General features: G+C 43.5%; 2 protein-coding genes across 5 annotated transcripts in view; one reads left to right on the forward strand and one right to left on the reverse strand.

The window, feature by feature from the left end:
- The window catches only part of MATCAP2 (microtubule associated tyrosine carboxypeptidase 2), a 32,102-nt gene extending 27,581 nt beyond the window's left edge, over window positions 1–4,521 (reverse strand). The window contains exon 1 of the mRNA XM_070424792.1: window positions 4,405–4,521. Within this exon, the coding sequence (XP_070280893.1) occupies window positions 4,405–4,521 (117 nt within the window). The remainder of the gene's footprint in view (window positions 1–4,404) is intronic.
- ANLN (anillin, actin binding protein) overlaps window positions 4,353–14,850 on the forward strand; it is a 42,099-nt gene continuing 31,601 nt past the window's right edge. For 3 of the 4 annotated variants that reach the window (XM_070424786.1, XM_070424789.1, XM_070424788.1), the window contains exons 1-4: window positions 4,353–4,491; window positions 10,908–11,061; window positions 12,896–13,225; window positions 13,957–14,336. In XM_070424786.1, the coding sequence (XP_070280887.1) occupies window positions 4,474–4,491; window positions 10,908–11,061; window positions 12,896–13,225; window positions 13,957–14,336 (882 nt within the window). In that variant the 5' untranslated portion in view covers window positions 4,353–4,473. Of the gene's footprint in view, window positions 4,492–4,685; window positions 4,732–10,907; window positions 11,062–12,895; window positions 13,226–13,956; window positions 14,337–14,850 lie in introns of those variants that run through there. The other variant, XM_070424790.1, reaches the window with a different exon arrangement.

Here is a 14,850-nt window from a genome sequence, read left to right on the forward strand (position 1 = left end):
TGAAGGTTGTGGTTTTTATTTAAATAACTAGGGAAGACACTTTGATGACTTTTAGAATATTAACATCACTTAGGTCACACTGTATAGCTAATAATCATGCAAATATAGCACACATTTATTTTCTCTCCTAACTTAATAATTTAAAAAAATTTTTTAAAGCAAGCAATTCCAAGAAAAAAAACAAACATGGTTGGTATTTATTTAGCATTTTAGCTATAGCTTAAGGAAACACATAGCAATATTATACCTTTGGTGATCAAAATAAATACACTGAAATGTTAAGAGTATAAAGAATTGGATTTGAAATCAGGTAGATCTGATTCAAATTATATGCTAATGGTCTTAGGCCATCATTTAGCCTCTTTGCATCTCAGTTTCCACATCTCTAAAACAGGAATAATGGTTAGCTTACATTCATCCCTTCAACATATATCGTGAGCCCAGAAAATGCTCGGTTACAGCTATAAACAAGACAAGCTCCTGCCATTCCATAGCTTACAGTCTAGTAGGAGAGGTAAATAAGAAACAAAAACACAGAACTACAAGAATTCCATATAAGTGGTGAACGCAATAAAGGAAATAAATTAGAGTAATAGGATGAAAAGTGATGGGGGAACATAGAGAAGGGGTGTGGCCATCGGATCTGGGAAGTCTTTGAGGAGGTATCGATTTCAAGCTTAGACCCTACTAATGAGGGGACAGACATGGGTATATCTAGAGGAGCAGTATCCAGGAAGTGGAAAGTTCTTGAGGCAGGAAAGAATTTAGCATTTTTTAATGACCAGATTAAAGGCCTATGGAGTTAGAAACTAGTGGGGGAAAAAAAGGAGTGTGTTATGATATTCAGAGGATATTAGGAGGAGTAGGTAGACAGGGTTGAGGTCACGTGTAATAAAGAATGTGGATATTGCCGAAACCGGTTTGGCTCAGTGGATAGAGCGTCGGCCTGCGGACTGAAGGGTCCCGGGTTCGATTCCGGTCAAGGGCATGTACCTGGGTTGCAGGCACATCCCCAGTGGGAGATGTGCAGGAGGCAGCTGATCGATGTTTCTCTCTCATCAATGTTTCTAACTCTCTATCTCTCTCCCTTCCTCCCTGTAAAAAAATCAATAAAATATATTAAAAAAAAAAAAAAAAAGAATGTGGATATTATTCTAATTGCAATGGAAATCATAAGCTGACCCCAAACAAGAAATTGACACTGCATAATTTACATTTTAAAAAGATCCCTAAAAAAATCAATGGAAAAAAGATCCCTCATAGTTCATAAGTTTGCAATGATTACTTATGTTCCTTTATACCAGTGATAGTTTAAAAATATATCTTAAAAGATACAACTTATACATTTTAGGATCAGATTGTTAAGCTTCATAAAGGAAAACAAATCCTCTTGATATTTTTAATTGAAATCATACTGAGTTTATCACATAACTTGGAGAAAATTTATATCTTTGTGATATCAAGACTTTTCATTCATGAACATGACATATCTTCACTAATTTAGGCCTACTTTAATTTTTTTCCTGTTAATCCTCACCTGAGGATACTTTTTCCATTGATTTTTAGAGAGTGGAAGAGAAAGGCAAAAACAGAGAGAAATTTCAGCGTGAGAGAGACACATTGATTGGTTGCCTCTCACAGGCACCCTGACCAGGGCCAGGGATGGAGCCTGCAACTGAGGTATGTGCCTTTGGCCGGAATCGAACCCGGGACCCTTCATTCCATAGGCCAATGCTCTGAGACAACCAGCTAGGGCAGGTGTACTTTATATCTTCCAAAAATGTTTATTTATAGAGTGCTTCCATGAAGATCTTTAAATTCCTATTACCACTTTTGTTGTTGCTTTTATTTTTAGCTTCTGGCAGTAATATTGAAATATATTGATTGAAATGATCCTCTAATTCCTATGTTACTTTAGAGAAAATTTTGCTTATGTGTATAAGGAGACATAGAAATATTCATGGCATCATGGAATCTTGGAGTTACAAGTGTACAGCAGTAAAAAAATGAATGAAATGCAGCTGGAGCTACTAATGAGGTTGACTCTCATAAAGAGAATATTGAGGGGAAAACTGCAGAAAGATATGTATAGTGATAATAAAGTTTATGTAAAACAACATATTGTTATGACTATATATGTAGATATGATAAAAGTACATACATGTCATGGGAAGGATAAACATGAAAATCAGGACAGTTTTACTCCTGGGAGTGGAAGGTGAATGGTATTAAGGAAGGACACGGGAGACTTCAATTATGAGATTCCATATTTCATAAGCTAGGTGTTAGGTACACGATTATCTTATCCACTATGTTTTTGTAAACGGGACATATTTTATAACAACTTTTAAAAGGAGAAAAGTAAGTCTGGCTTATGAACTGAAGCATGAACTACCAAGGGCTGAGAGAGGAAGAGAGGAGGCATGTTAGGGACCCTCGCTGTGCTCCTGAAGGGTGGAATCGGGCATCTAGCACAGTTCCTGGCACAGTCCGTGTTTAACAAATGGTAGTGATTGTTGAGGTGGTTGCTATCATCATCCTCATCAACATCAGGGCAAAGATCAAAGACATGGGGGGGACTGTGAAAAAAGAGAAACTAAAACGTTTCAAGTAGCTATGTTGTACTAGGTGCTTTATTTATCCTTTGGTCTTACCTAGAATCTAGTTATAAAGAATCTAAGGCTCAGAGAAAGGCAAAAGGCTCAAGGCTACATACATGTCTAATGACTCATTTTTCAATGTTGTTTAAAACATACACTCTCTCCCGCCAAGATACACACCCTTTCCCTGTCTAGCATTTGAAAAAAATTCAAACATCTTTTCTCTTTGGTTCTTAAGTAGCATATTTTGAGTTAAAGTTTAATAGCTCGATCCACCAAACACTTGGATAGTGTCTTATTACTTATCACAGAATACTTTTGGTTCGCTCTCAATTTTCACTTGATCCTCCAAACAACTCCGAGGAAGGGCGGTTGATCATTCCTGTTTTACAGATGCGTCAACTAAAACCCAAACAGGCTACATCAGAAATCCTGAGCCCGTGTGACCATGAACTTCGTGAGTTCCTATGTTAAGTAGTTTATGACTGAATGGGCACTTTTCTAGGTTGAGGGTTAACTCTGACTGTATTGTAAAGGAGTTCACGACTCCCCCGGAAGGTTTAAGAAACAGTGGGTTAAACAGGGTCCTGGTGCAGCCAAGATCCCTAGCCATTTCCTCCGACCTCACACCCTGCCTGCTTCTCATTACAACTTACAGCATCAACCTTCCAACTGGAAATATTACTGATGGAATACGTTTTGTACTGTTTACCGACCGCTAAGGTGCAAGTGTTATTAAATATACGGAAACATCTTACCTGGGGAGTTTGTTCAGCTGCTGGGCCCGCTAATCTACGGGGTGTTATTTTTCAAACGAACAAGTCAAGAGCTGTTACTACAAGCCCCAGCACAAACTTGCTAAGAAAAGGAATCTGACACAGTGGCTATGTAACGTATTTTACAATTGCAAGTAATCTATAAACAATAATCACGAAAAAAATTAATAAATCCTGAGACATAGCTTCTTGATCTGGAGGTGGGAAGCAGCCCATGCGCTGGGAGCGAATTTTCATTTCTCCTGGGCCGGTTACCGTCTATGTCTCAGGGTCCCCCTTCTCCCAGATGTAAAAGGAAGGATTAAAGCGGATCGCTCTCTGAATCCTCCCCACTCCACCACCTTTGCAGCTTGGACAGGATTGAGGAGCGCCAATGGGTATAAGCTCTTGGCACAGCCTGTGAATGTCGGCCGCATTTTCCCCATGAGAAAGGCCTCCAGCGTCCAAGGGGGGCTAGCGGTCATGAACCCCAAGTGTTCGGGGGACGCACTAGACCTGCCCCTTAGGAAGGCCAAGCCTGCAGCCCCCTTTGGGTGATGTCAGGATGGGCGGAGAGGATGCCTGGCAAGGTCCGGGGGGATTTCACGGGAACCCAGGGCTCTCAATCCCGCCCTGAGGAATGAAAGCAGGGGAACGCCCCAGCCCAGCCCGGGTGAAGGGAGCGGGTGGGGTGTGCGAACGTTGCAGGCGGGGCTTCGGCCCGAGGCGGTTCCTGTAGCCGCAGCACCGCACCCCCCGCGGAGCCCGGGCGCCGGCTACAGGTCGGGGCTGAGCTGGGGGAGCGGAGCCGCCCTGGGAACCTCCCGGCCGCCGCGGCCACGTGACCCGGTGCGGGGGCGGGGAGAGGCGCGCCCCGCCCCGCCCCCCACGCATGCGCGCGGCTCCCGGCGCTGAAATTCAAATTTGAACGGCAGCCGGAGCCCGAGTCCCACACTGGAGGCTGCGGTGGGCAGGAGCGCAGCCTGGGAAGCGTGTCCCGGCCCCGGACTCCTCATTCTCTCCCAGCGACACACCGAACGGGGACTCACTTCTTTCCTTTTCCGGAATTTGAACCACCGCCTCGGTCGTCTCGCAATCGACACGCGAAGCCCGGGACGATGGACCCGTTTACGGAGGTGAGGGAACCTGCGGGCGCCGCCGGGCATGACCCTTCTCGGCCCCCACCCGCCCTGCCCACCTCCTGTCAACCTCCGGGACCCCCAGGCGGAGGGCGCGTGCGCGCGCGTGCGCAGAGCCTGCGTGCGGGGTCCCGCGGGGGCCGCCGGGAGGGGCCGCGGGGCGCCCACCTCGGCGGCCCGTCCGCGCTCTCCCGCCGAGGAAACCTGGGGAGGGGAGTGTAGAGTCTGTCCCAAAAGGTAGCGAAAGACGTCCGGTCGGCCCGGTTGTTAAGGGGATGCCCCCGTGGAGTGGGGCCCTGTCCCCCGAGAGGGAGGGTGGGGTCGGACGGAACCCGTCCCGCTGGGAGCGCCCGCGGCGGGCCGGGTGACTCACCGTTGCGTGTGCAACCGCCGCCGGGAGATGGAATGGGATCTGCGGGATCCGTGCGGCCCGCAGGGAGCTACGGATGCCTTTGAGGGTGCGGCTCCCGAGGTAACAGCCGAGCGTCGGAATAAGCTGGCGCCTGAGACCGTCGCCTCCGCTCCCGGGAGGTCAGACGGTTCTGCAGATCCCGCCGCCCGGCCGGCCGGGCTGAAGGTCCATCCCGCTTGGCCGCACATTGGAAGGGAAAGTGGTAGCTGGACGTGTACAAATCAAGTTGATGAGCCCACGGTCCAGAGTAAAGAAATAAACCTTTTAATGTGTGTGTATGGGTGACATCGCCGCAGGCTTTCACTCCCCTTTCGGTCCCGGGGAACTGAATGCGGGTTAATTACATTCTTACCGTGTGATTAGTCCTCCGGCTCCGACCCGAGCGGCATGGACGGTTCAGGGGTTTTGTGTTGCCAGCTGTGTCCACTCTCTTTTTCTTCCTCTTTTTAAGGCGGTTGCACAAGCTTCAAACTGTTGTTTTTTGAGTTTCTGCAGGGGGAACCTAAACATGTCTCTCCATCACATTAAAAAACTTAAATGCTTTGGAGAGTAATACTTTTTTTTTTTTGGAAATGTAGTTACAATTCCATAAAGTGTAAAGTATTTAAAAGTTTCAACAGACTTTACTTGTTTTCAGACACAACAGTATTTGTTATTTTTTAAAAACATATTTTTATTGATTTCAGAAGAGAAGGGAGAGGGAGAGAGAAACATAAATGATGAGAGAGAATCATTGATCGGCTGCCTCCTGCACGCCCCCCACTGGGGATCGAGCCCACAACCCTGGCATGTGCCCTTGACTGGAATCGAACCCCGGACCCTTCAGTCCACAGGCCGAGGCTCTATCCACTGAGCAAAACCTGCTAGAGCATATTATTATTATTTTAAATCCTCACCGAAGGATGTTTTTCCATTGATTTTTAAGGAGAGTGGAAGAGAGAGGGAAAGACAGAAATATAGATGTGAGAGAAACACATTGATTGGTTGGTTGCCTCCTGCACGCCCAACCAGGGCCCGGGCAGGGTGGAGCCTGAATCCGAGGTAGGTGCCCTTGACAGGAATCGAACCCAGGACCCTTTGGTCTGCAGGCTGACACTCTATCCACGGAGCCACACCAGCTGGGGCAACAGTATTTTTGTTTCAAGTTCTCAATCATCTTGGGAGAAAACACCAGTTTGCTTACCTTTTTATTTTTATTTTATTTAAATCCTCACTCGAGGATATTTTTTACCATTGATTTTTTTTTTTTTAGCGAGAATGGAAGAGAGAGGGGCTATTTACCTTACTTTTAAAAATTCTCACAAAAATCCTGAACATTTTTTTTTTTAGAACACATCTTTGTATCAGCTTTAAAGAATAGGCTTGGTCATGCACCATATTTTTCACTTAATGGAAGTTCTCATGGATATTTTTTTAATGTTACTAACTTAGGATTCCTTAAAACATTAGTCCTCTGTGTTCTGAATAGTTTTTTTTTTTTTTAATTCTCCCAAGTAGCTAACAGGAATAAAGCATTTTGAATGTTGGCTGAAAATGTTAAAAATGTCATTCTGAAGCAGTACAAATCTCAATTGAAAGAAACTTTATTTGAAAGAAACCTTTCATTTTAGCATGTGCTCAGAAATATGTATTGTTTAATATGTATGGTTTGTATTATGAAAAGTTAGGTCCATTGCAGTTGGAATAAATGGCTTTGACATCTTTCCCTTAATTGGTAGTGAGTGAACTGTTTGAATTGGTTCCCACCAGTAGGTGCTTAATTACAGCATTCATAACATTTTTGCACGATGAAATGAACTGGCACAGTTCCTTGTCTGAAAGGACTGAAAGTCAGTTGAAATGACTTTCTCAACGAGCATTTCTCATCAGAACCATAGAGCACAGGAGATGGAGAGACCGTTTTCTCAGTTTTCCCGTGCCCTCCTAGAAGCATAGCAGATATTTTATTGGTCACACTGATGTCAGGGAGCCAGGGCTTACTTCTCCAGGTAACTGGGTTGAGAAAGGCTGCAGCCCCCTAACCTCCGTTTTCCTGGGTTCTCCCTGCTGCCGCTGGTGCTGTCTGGTACACTCTTCTCCCTGCTCTTCTGCTGGCAAACTCTGGTTTAACCTCTTGCCACACTGATCTCCCTGCTTCAGAGGAGAGGACACCTTTCACGGTGCTCAGCTCACTTGCATTTACCTCTTGAGCATGTTACTTGCTGGATGTAAGCTTCTCGAAGGTAGGCCTGTTTTTTCTATTCAGAGAGAGGTTTCCCTCACCTCAAGCACACCCAGTAACAGTGCTGAATTAATATAGGAGAGAGCCATTCAATGCTATTATTTTACAATCAAGTAATTACACACTACAGTAGCTGTTAGGACATTTTAGCAGTGTTTTTAACGTGTAGAACATTTCAAATGACACAGGCATGATAACCTCTCATGCACCCATCACCCAGCCGCACAGGCCAGTGTTTCACTGAATTATTTGAAAGCAGATCCTAGAGGTCATATAATTTCATGCTTAAGTATTTCAGTGTTTACCACTAAATGCTAAGGACTTTAAAAGCAAAACATCAATATGCCATCACACCTGAATAGTAACAGTTCCTTAATATCGGGTATCCCTCGAATGTTCAGATTTCCCTAAGCGTCTAAGGCTTTTGTAGTTTACATGAATCAGGATGTAGACAGGGTCTTTAAAGTTTTACATGGACCAACGGGAAGTAATGACTCCATCTCGGTTCATGGGCGAACAAGCAGTTTCAGCAGATGTTTATTATTATGATCTGATATGAGCTGAAAGCATTAAAAAAGTTATGTTGATGATACGGAGTTAGTTCTCTGACGAAAGTTCTTAAAAAGAGCAATTGGATTTTGTCAAAAGACAAGTTTATAGCAAAGTAAGATCCCCGACTCAGGAGCCCTCGTTTGAATTCTGCCTTGCCTTTCCTTAGCTCTGTGACCTATGGCTTGTTATGCAACCCATGCCTGGATTTCTTCATCGCTAAACAGCAGTAAAAAGAGAGCGTCCCACATAAGGTGGTTTTTGTTTTTGTTTCTAGGCTTTGAAAATGAAATGAGTTAATGTGTGCAAACACTGAAAGTACTTTATATTAAATCCTACATAGTGTTAGTGATTGTGCTGTTAAGTGAATTTACACTTACTCATAACATTGGTGTTAGCCTCTTAATTTAAAGATCCACCCATGGGCGATGGTCATCCCAGTCCAAGACGAGCATAGGGAAAGCAGGGCGAGGTGTGCCAAGTGAGAACTGTCTATGGAGGAACCCTAAAAGAGAAAAGGCTACAATGAACGTACTTTATAAAACATCTTTCCTTGTGATAAAAACCAACAAACATGCTGTTACAGTTTTGAATGGAGTCTTTCTTATTTTCCAGAATTGTGACAATCTCTATTGACCCAGGAGGGAATGCTACTGGAGTACACTGAGAATAATAAGTTAATTTCTGCCCTAGCTGGTTGGCTCAGTAGATAGAGTGTTGGCCTACAAACTGAAGGGTCCCAGGTTCGATTCCGGTCAAGGGCACATGCCTGGGTTGCAGGCTTGATCCCCAGTAGGGGGCGTGCAGGAGGTAGCGAATCAATGATTCTCTCTCATTGATGTTTCTATCTCTCTCTTCCTCTCCCTTCCTCTCTGAAATCAATAAAAATATATTTAAAAAAATAAGTTAATTTCTATTGAATCTACTCTGTTTAAGAAGGCAGGGAGTCAGTAATCCTTCCTAGGAAAATTTTTGTCACAAATGATTCAAAGTGTGTGTGGCAGAAATTGCTTCAGTTATCTTAGATTCATCCATATGGAGTATCTTATGTCCTGATTGTTAATTATTGCAATGTTTTATTTTTTTATTCCTCTACTCTTTGAAGGAATGTATGTTATAAGCAAAAGAATCTTTAACTTCCTGATACACCATTTTAAGGAAGGGTGACTTACATTTACTGAGCTGTTGTTTTTATATGTATATCATTTCTTTTAAATTAATAACCTTTGGTATTTATTAGTTTTTATTTTACAAGTAGGGAACATTTTTTTTCTCTTTTTACTTATCTACTTTATTTTTAATTTGGATCCAGAGTAGACAATAGGACAGTTGTGTCAGTTAGAATGACACAACCACATTCTTTTGTTGTGACCCATTGCTCATAGTAACTGAAGATACACTGACTCACAAGTATTCTAACAGACTGGAATGGAATGTAGGCATGTCCATGAGTGAATATAATTAGGCTAGTTTTGTCCGGGGAGTGATTTTATTGCTGGAGAAATGATCAGACATAAATTTGTCTATCACCTTTGAGTTTATGCAAGACTTCTATTTAAAGGAGGAAGGTTTTGTGTTTTGGAAGGCACTTGGTTCATAAATCACCCTGTCAGTGCCAGAGCATTTAGACTTTGTGTCACTTTTTTCAGTGAACTTTAAAAAAAATTTTTTTTTATTGATTTTAGAGATGGGGGAAGAGACAGAGAAATAGAAACATTAATCTACTGCCTCCAGTACATCCCCTACTGGTGGTCCAACCCATAACCCGGGCATGTGCCCTGACAGGGAATCGAACCCTTGACCACTCTGTGCACAAGATAATGCTCAACCAACGGAGCCATACTGGCCCGGGCTCAATGAACTTTAAGTTAGAAATCATCCTAAGGAGAGTAGAGAGTTGAGCTTTCTTGCCAATTTAGCTCATGCTTCAGAGGATTTAAAAAAAATGTTATTTTAATTAGGGAATGAAAAGGTCAGATGGAGTTTAATTTCTTAGTCTGCCAAGTACTATACCTGTGCTTGCAGGGCAGTATATAAACTCCAGCCAGTAATCTGCCCCCTCCCTCAGAGTGTGCATGTGGCAGAGAATGAGTTGTTTTACAGGTCTCGTGTTTGTTTTACCACAATTCAAACAGGAGCGTCAGAGTTCATAAAAGTATTGATAACTTTATGAAATGGCTCAGATTTCAACATAAAACTTTTATATTGACATTTAATTAAGTAAAACATTAAGATTGTTTAGTGTATTTTTTTCCTCTTAGGAAGTGTCTGATGTTTTCAGTTATCTCTTGCTGTTCACCACCCCAGATCTCAGTGGCTGTATTAGTGTTGCTGCTGTACCAAATTACCACAGACTTGGTGGCTCAGAATCACACCTTCGCGTCGTAGGTCAGAAGTCTGATGGGTTTTACTGGGTTAAAATCAGGGTGCAGACAGGATTGGGTTCCTTTGGAGATTAGGGGAGAATTTATTTCCTTACCTTCTCCCGCTTCTGGCGCCACCTGCACTTCTAGGGTCCTGTCCCCCTTCATCCACCTTCACAGCCACCAGTCACGTCACTCTGACCTCTGCTTCCCCTGCCACCTCCTCTCTGCCTCTGAGTTTCCTGCCCCTCTTTTTCCCTTATCAGGGCCATTGTGATTACATCGGTCCAAATAATCCATGATGGTCTCTCCATCGCAAGATTCTCAGCTTAGTCACACCAGCAAGCTTCCTTTGGCCACGCAACATACTCATAGTTTCAGGACATTAGGATATGAGCATCTTTGGAGACCATTATTCTGCCCACCTACCTTAGTGCTTAAAACAATGACCACACTATTTCTTTTTTAAAAACTATGTTTCTACTGATTTTTTGAGAGAGGAAGGGAGAGGGATGAGAGAGGAGCATCCTCAATCGGCTGCCTCCTGTCCATCCCCTACCGGGGATGGAGCCCACAACACAGGCATGTGCCCTGACTGGTAATGGAACCGGTGACCTCTTGGTGCTTGGGTTCTCCTGTTTGCTTACCGCTCAGTCCACTGAGCCACGCCAGCCGGGCTTTATTCCCCCTTTAATGTTCATATTACATCAGGTGTAATTTTGACATTGGGGTGCTCATTTAGTGGATCTTGAATGCCTTAGGATTTCACTTTTGAACTCTTTTTCTGCATGGCAGTTGGTGATTTTAGAAGTTACCTGAAGTTTAGTGAGCCTTTGACTAAACTGTATTTTAAATATTATCTATGTAGAAACTACTCGAACGAACCCGTGCCAGGCGAGAAAATCTCCAGAGGAAGATGGCCGAGAGGCCCACGGCAGCACCGAGGTCTGTGCCTCCCACCAAGCGCGCCAGAGAGCCGCTCGCAGAAGCCAGTAACCAGCAACCCCTGTCCGGGGGGCAAGGTAAGACTGTGAGGTGATGGAAGGAGAGGAGCCCCAAACGTTTCCTCGTGCATGTGCAAGAATCAGCATCTGGGGGAGGCAAACGTAGCAGCCCCTGGGGAACGACCAGCCTTCTCCCTCTGTGCCAGGATTATGTTCTATGTTGGGGCCACAGCAGAGTTTCCCTTAACAAATAGTTCAAATTAATCAGTTGAACTTTATTTTCCTCAATGCAAACTTATTCTGAGTGTGGAATAGTCTGGAGATAATCCTTAGTATAACTTTAAAGCACAGGTAGAAAAAGAGGTTACAGAGATAAGGGCTTGGGGCTGACTTACAGTTATTTTGGAAACTAACCATAGAATGATAATTTGTTTTCACATATTTAGGTTGAGGGAAGGGAGGGGAATACGTTACATATAGATGGTATTCGGCCAGGAAAATAGAGGCCTGGCCCAGTCCAGGATCTTCTGCTTTCGCTGTGACACGGGTTTGTACAATCACATAGTGAGTGCTGTGTGCTTGAAAACCAGAGGTTGGGACTACATTTTGATGCTAAAATGTAGGCATTTACTGTTGTACACAAGAACTGTAAACATAAAGGATTCTGTTTCTCCAGGTGGTATTGCATGTTAAAATAGAAACATGTTAAAAATGATCAGATAGGTCAATGGAAATGAGTTACAGAAGAGTAGAAAGTTTCATGCTGTGTTTTACTTAGATGGATGTTGATAAGGGCGGTCATAGCCTCTTACTATTACAACTTTGGTCACTGCCAGAACAAGAATACTTGGTTAGACAACCGGTGAAACTGACCTCTTAGGAAATTTACATTCTGACTTTTTAAAAGTATTAACTTTCCAGGAGATACATTAAGACTCATTCCTGGGTTGAAATCATATGCCTTATGTTTGGATTGCTCCCTTTTATTTTAGGACTTGGAATTTTTTTTCTAGGTGTTTGTGGAAGTTTAAAATGTGAAGTGTGGTTAAGCACTTGTGCTGATGAATTTGTTTGGTATTGACTAGATAATTCAGTCACATTTTTGATTCCCTGTCTCTTTCCTAAACCTCAAGCCAGGTGCCCTGGTATCCTTGACTTATTATTGTCTGTGAAAGATTGTTTTAAAAACAGAAAGTCTGGTTCCTACCCTTAGCTCAGCTGTGTCCCTTTAGGCAGGGAGCTAAATTCCTCCAGCTTGATTTTTCTTATCTAAAAGTGAGGTGATCAGGCTGTGACCTTTAACAGGCTCCGGAACATTTGCTCATTCTGTGTGTGCACTTTTAATTTCCTGCTGTTGTAAACTGTGTAAAGTATTGTGCATATATATTGAGAATGTTACTTGAATTTATTTTCATTAAGGTTTTTTAAATCATAAATTATTATTTTAAATCTCTCATCAGCTCTTTGTAATACTTTAAGCAATAAAAAAATAAAAAACAAACAAACAAAATCTCTCATTAGATTTCTAAGTTATTGAAAGCAGAATTTTACATTTTTCTTGTAAGTAAAATCATTGAAAGGATTAGGGCAGTGGTTCTCAACCTTCCTAATGCCGCAACCCTTTAATTCAGTTCCTCATGTTGTGGTGACCCCCAATTTCATTGTTATAAATTGAACATAATTAAAGCATAGTGATTAATCACAAAAACAATATGTAATTATATATGTGTTTTCCGATGTCTTAGGCGACCCCTGTGAAAGGGTCGTTCGACCCCCAAAGGGGTTGCGACCCACAGGTTGAGAACCGCTGGACGAGAGAAACATGTGTTTTATTAAGTTGTGAAGTACCTATGGCAGTTGTTTGTGCTGTGAGGAAGTATGGAAATTTGAAATTTTCCCCTTTTTAATCTAGAGAAATCTTGTACAAAACCATCGCCATCAAAAAAACGCTGTTCTGACAACACTGAAGAGGAAGTTTCCAACTTGGAAAATGCACAACCGGTTGAGTCAGCTTCTGCCAAACCTTGTTCTCCAAGTCCTGTGTCCCCTCAGGCACAGCCACAGGCACCGGCTCCGGCCAGTGATTCCCCGCCAGCCACCCAGGCATCCAACCAGGCATCGCTGCTGGGCCTGCAGAGAGCGCTGAACACCAGGCCCGAGGCCTCTGCAGTCTCCTCTGTTAAAACACGGATGCAGAAGCTGGCAGCCCAGCGGCGCCACTGGGATAATGATGAGGTGACAGGTATGAATGACATGGATGGGATGTCCCTTAAATCTGTCAGTAAGATTCACCTTGGTATGTTGAAAATCGTATTTATCAGTTAATACATGAAGGTAACTGCTTTTGCTTCATCTATATCCCAGTACGGTCACTTGCACTTAGTTCACTTATCAGTAGTATATTTATCAGGTGTGGGGCGTGCAGGAGGCACCACACTGAGGAGGGACATGTTTTTGCAATTTCAACTTCAGGTGTGTTATCTGCAGTGTCTGGGGTTTAGCCAAAAGGAGGGAGGCAGTTGGATAAGAAAGTTTTGTTTTTCTTTTTTTAATTTGGATTAAGTATCATCTGATTTGAAAAGATATTGTCACATTTAAACAGCTCGGTACTCTCATGCATTGGACTGCAGGGGTCCTCAAACTACGGCCCGAGGGCCACATGCAAATACAAATATTGTATTTGTTCCCATTTTGTTTTTTTACTTCAAAATAAGATATGTGCAGTGTGCATAGGAATTTGTTCATGGTTTTTTTTTTTTTTTTAAACTATAGTCCGGCCCTCCAACGGTCTGAGGGACAGTGAACTGGCCCCCTGTTTAAAAAGTTTGAGGACCCCTGGACTAGAGCTTTGGACTAGTTCTAAGCCTGTTAACCTCATTAAAAATCCTGAGTGGAGTGGTGCTGGTATTTGCACGTACCGTACATGCATCTCTTGAGCATGGTCATGAATTCTTTTTCTGAAAACATTTTCAGATGATACCCCTGAAAGCTCACTCATCCCAGCGATGCCAGTGGAGGACAAGGCGGCCTCCCCTCCCAAACCAGCAGAAGCCTCGGCAACTCCCGTGGGGAGGAGGGGCCGTCTGGCCAACCTTGCTGCCACTATTTGCTCCTGGGAAGATGATGTCAGTCTCTCATCGGCAAAGCAGAACAGTGCCCCAGGACAGCCTGGTACCACTTGTTTGTCCAAAGCTTCCTCTGCCAGCGGAGCATCTGCTGGCATCAATGGCCGCAGTGTTGCGCAGGAAGCTGCATGCTGCTCCCCGAGGGGTGGCCATGCCTCTCTGAGCAAAGCCCCGGCCTCGAGAGCCGCGGCTGCCTCCTTGCCTACGGGTGCTGTATCCAGTGCTGCGGTGAGTACACACAACTTTTAGTACAGAAGCCTTTCTTCTTTGTTAGGAGAGATGATGTACATTTACGTGTAGGTCTGTCTTTTTATAACAGCTGCAGTGTTTATGTTATTTTTAGAATATTGGTTTCACAGAAAGTAAAAGTCATAAATTTGGTACCCCCATCCCAAGTTAAGTGAGCAGTTAAGAACTAGTACAACTCCAAAGTGCACCATGACATGACAGAGCCTGTTCGTCAGGGAGAGCCTGAAAATGACTTTCTCCGTCAGGGTGTGCATTTCTGACAACTAGGAGCCGTAGTGACCAGGTGGCAGTTGTCAGCGGTGGGTACGGTGCTTTCATGTATGTCTTTTTGAAAGGTTCCCTTGTGCATGTGCTACCTTAACATTTAAAAAGTCTTTTAAAAAAACAAAAAAGAAAAAGAATATTGTGTACTGGGCATCGTCATTGAGTGTAGCGCTGGGATCTGGAATTAGCATGCATGCAGTCCCAGCCCTGCCACATCATTAGAAGTGTG

Source organism: Myotis yumanensis, unplaced genomic scaffold (assembly GCF_028538775.1).
Source record: "Myotis yumanensis isolate MYYU_CA2020_CCGP unplaced genomic scaffold, mMyoYum1.0.hap1 SCAF_9, whole genome shotgun sequence".
NCBI lineage: Eukaryota > Metazoa > Chordata > Mammalia > Chiroptera > Vespertilionidae > Myotis > Myotis yumanensis.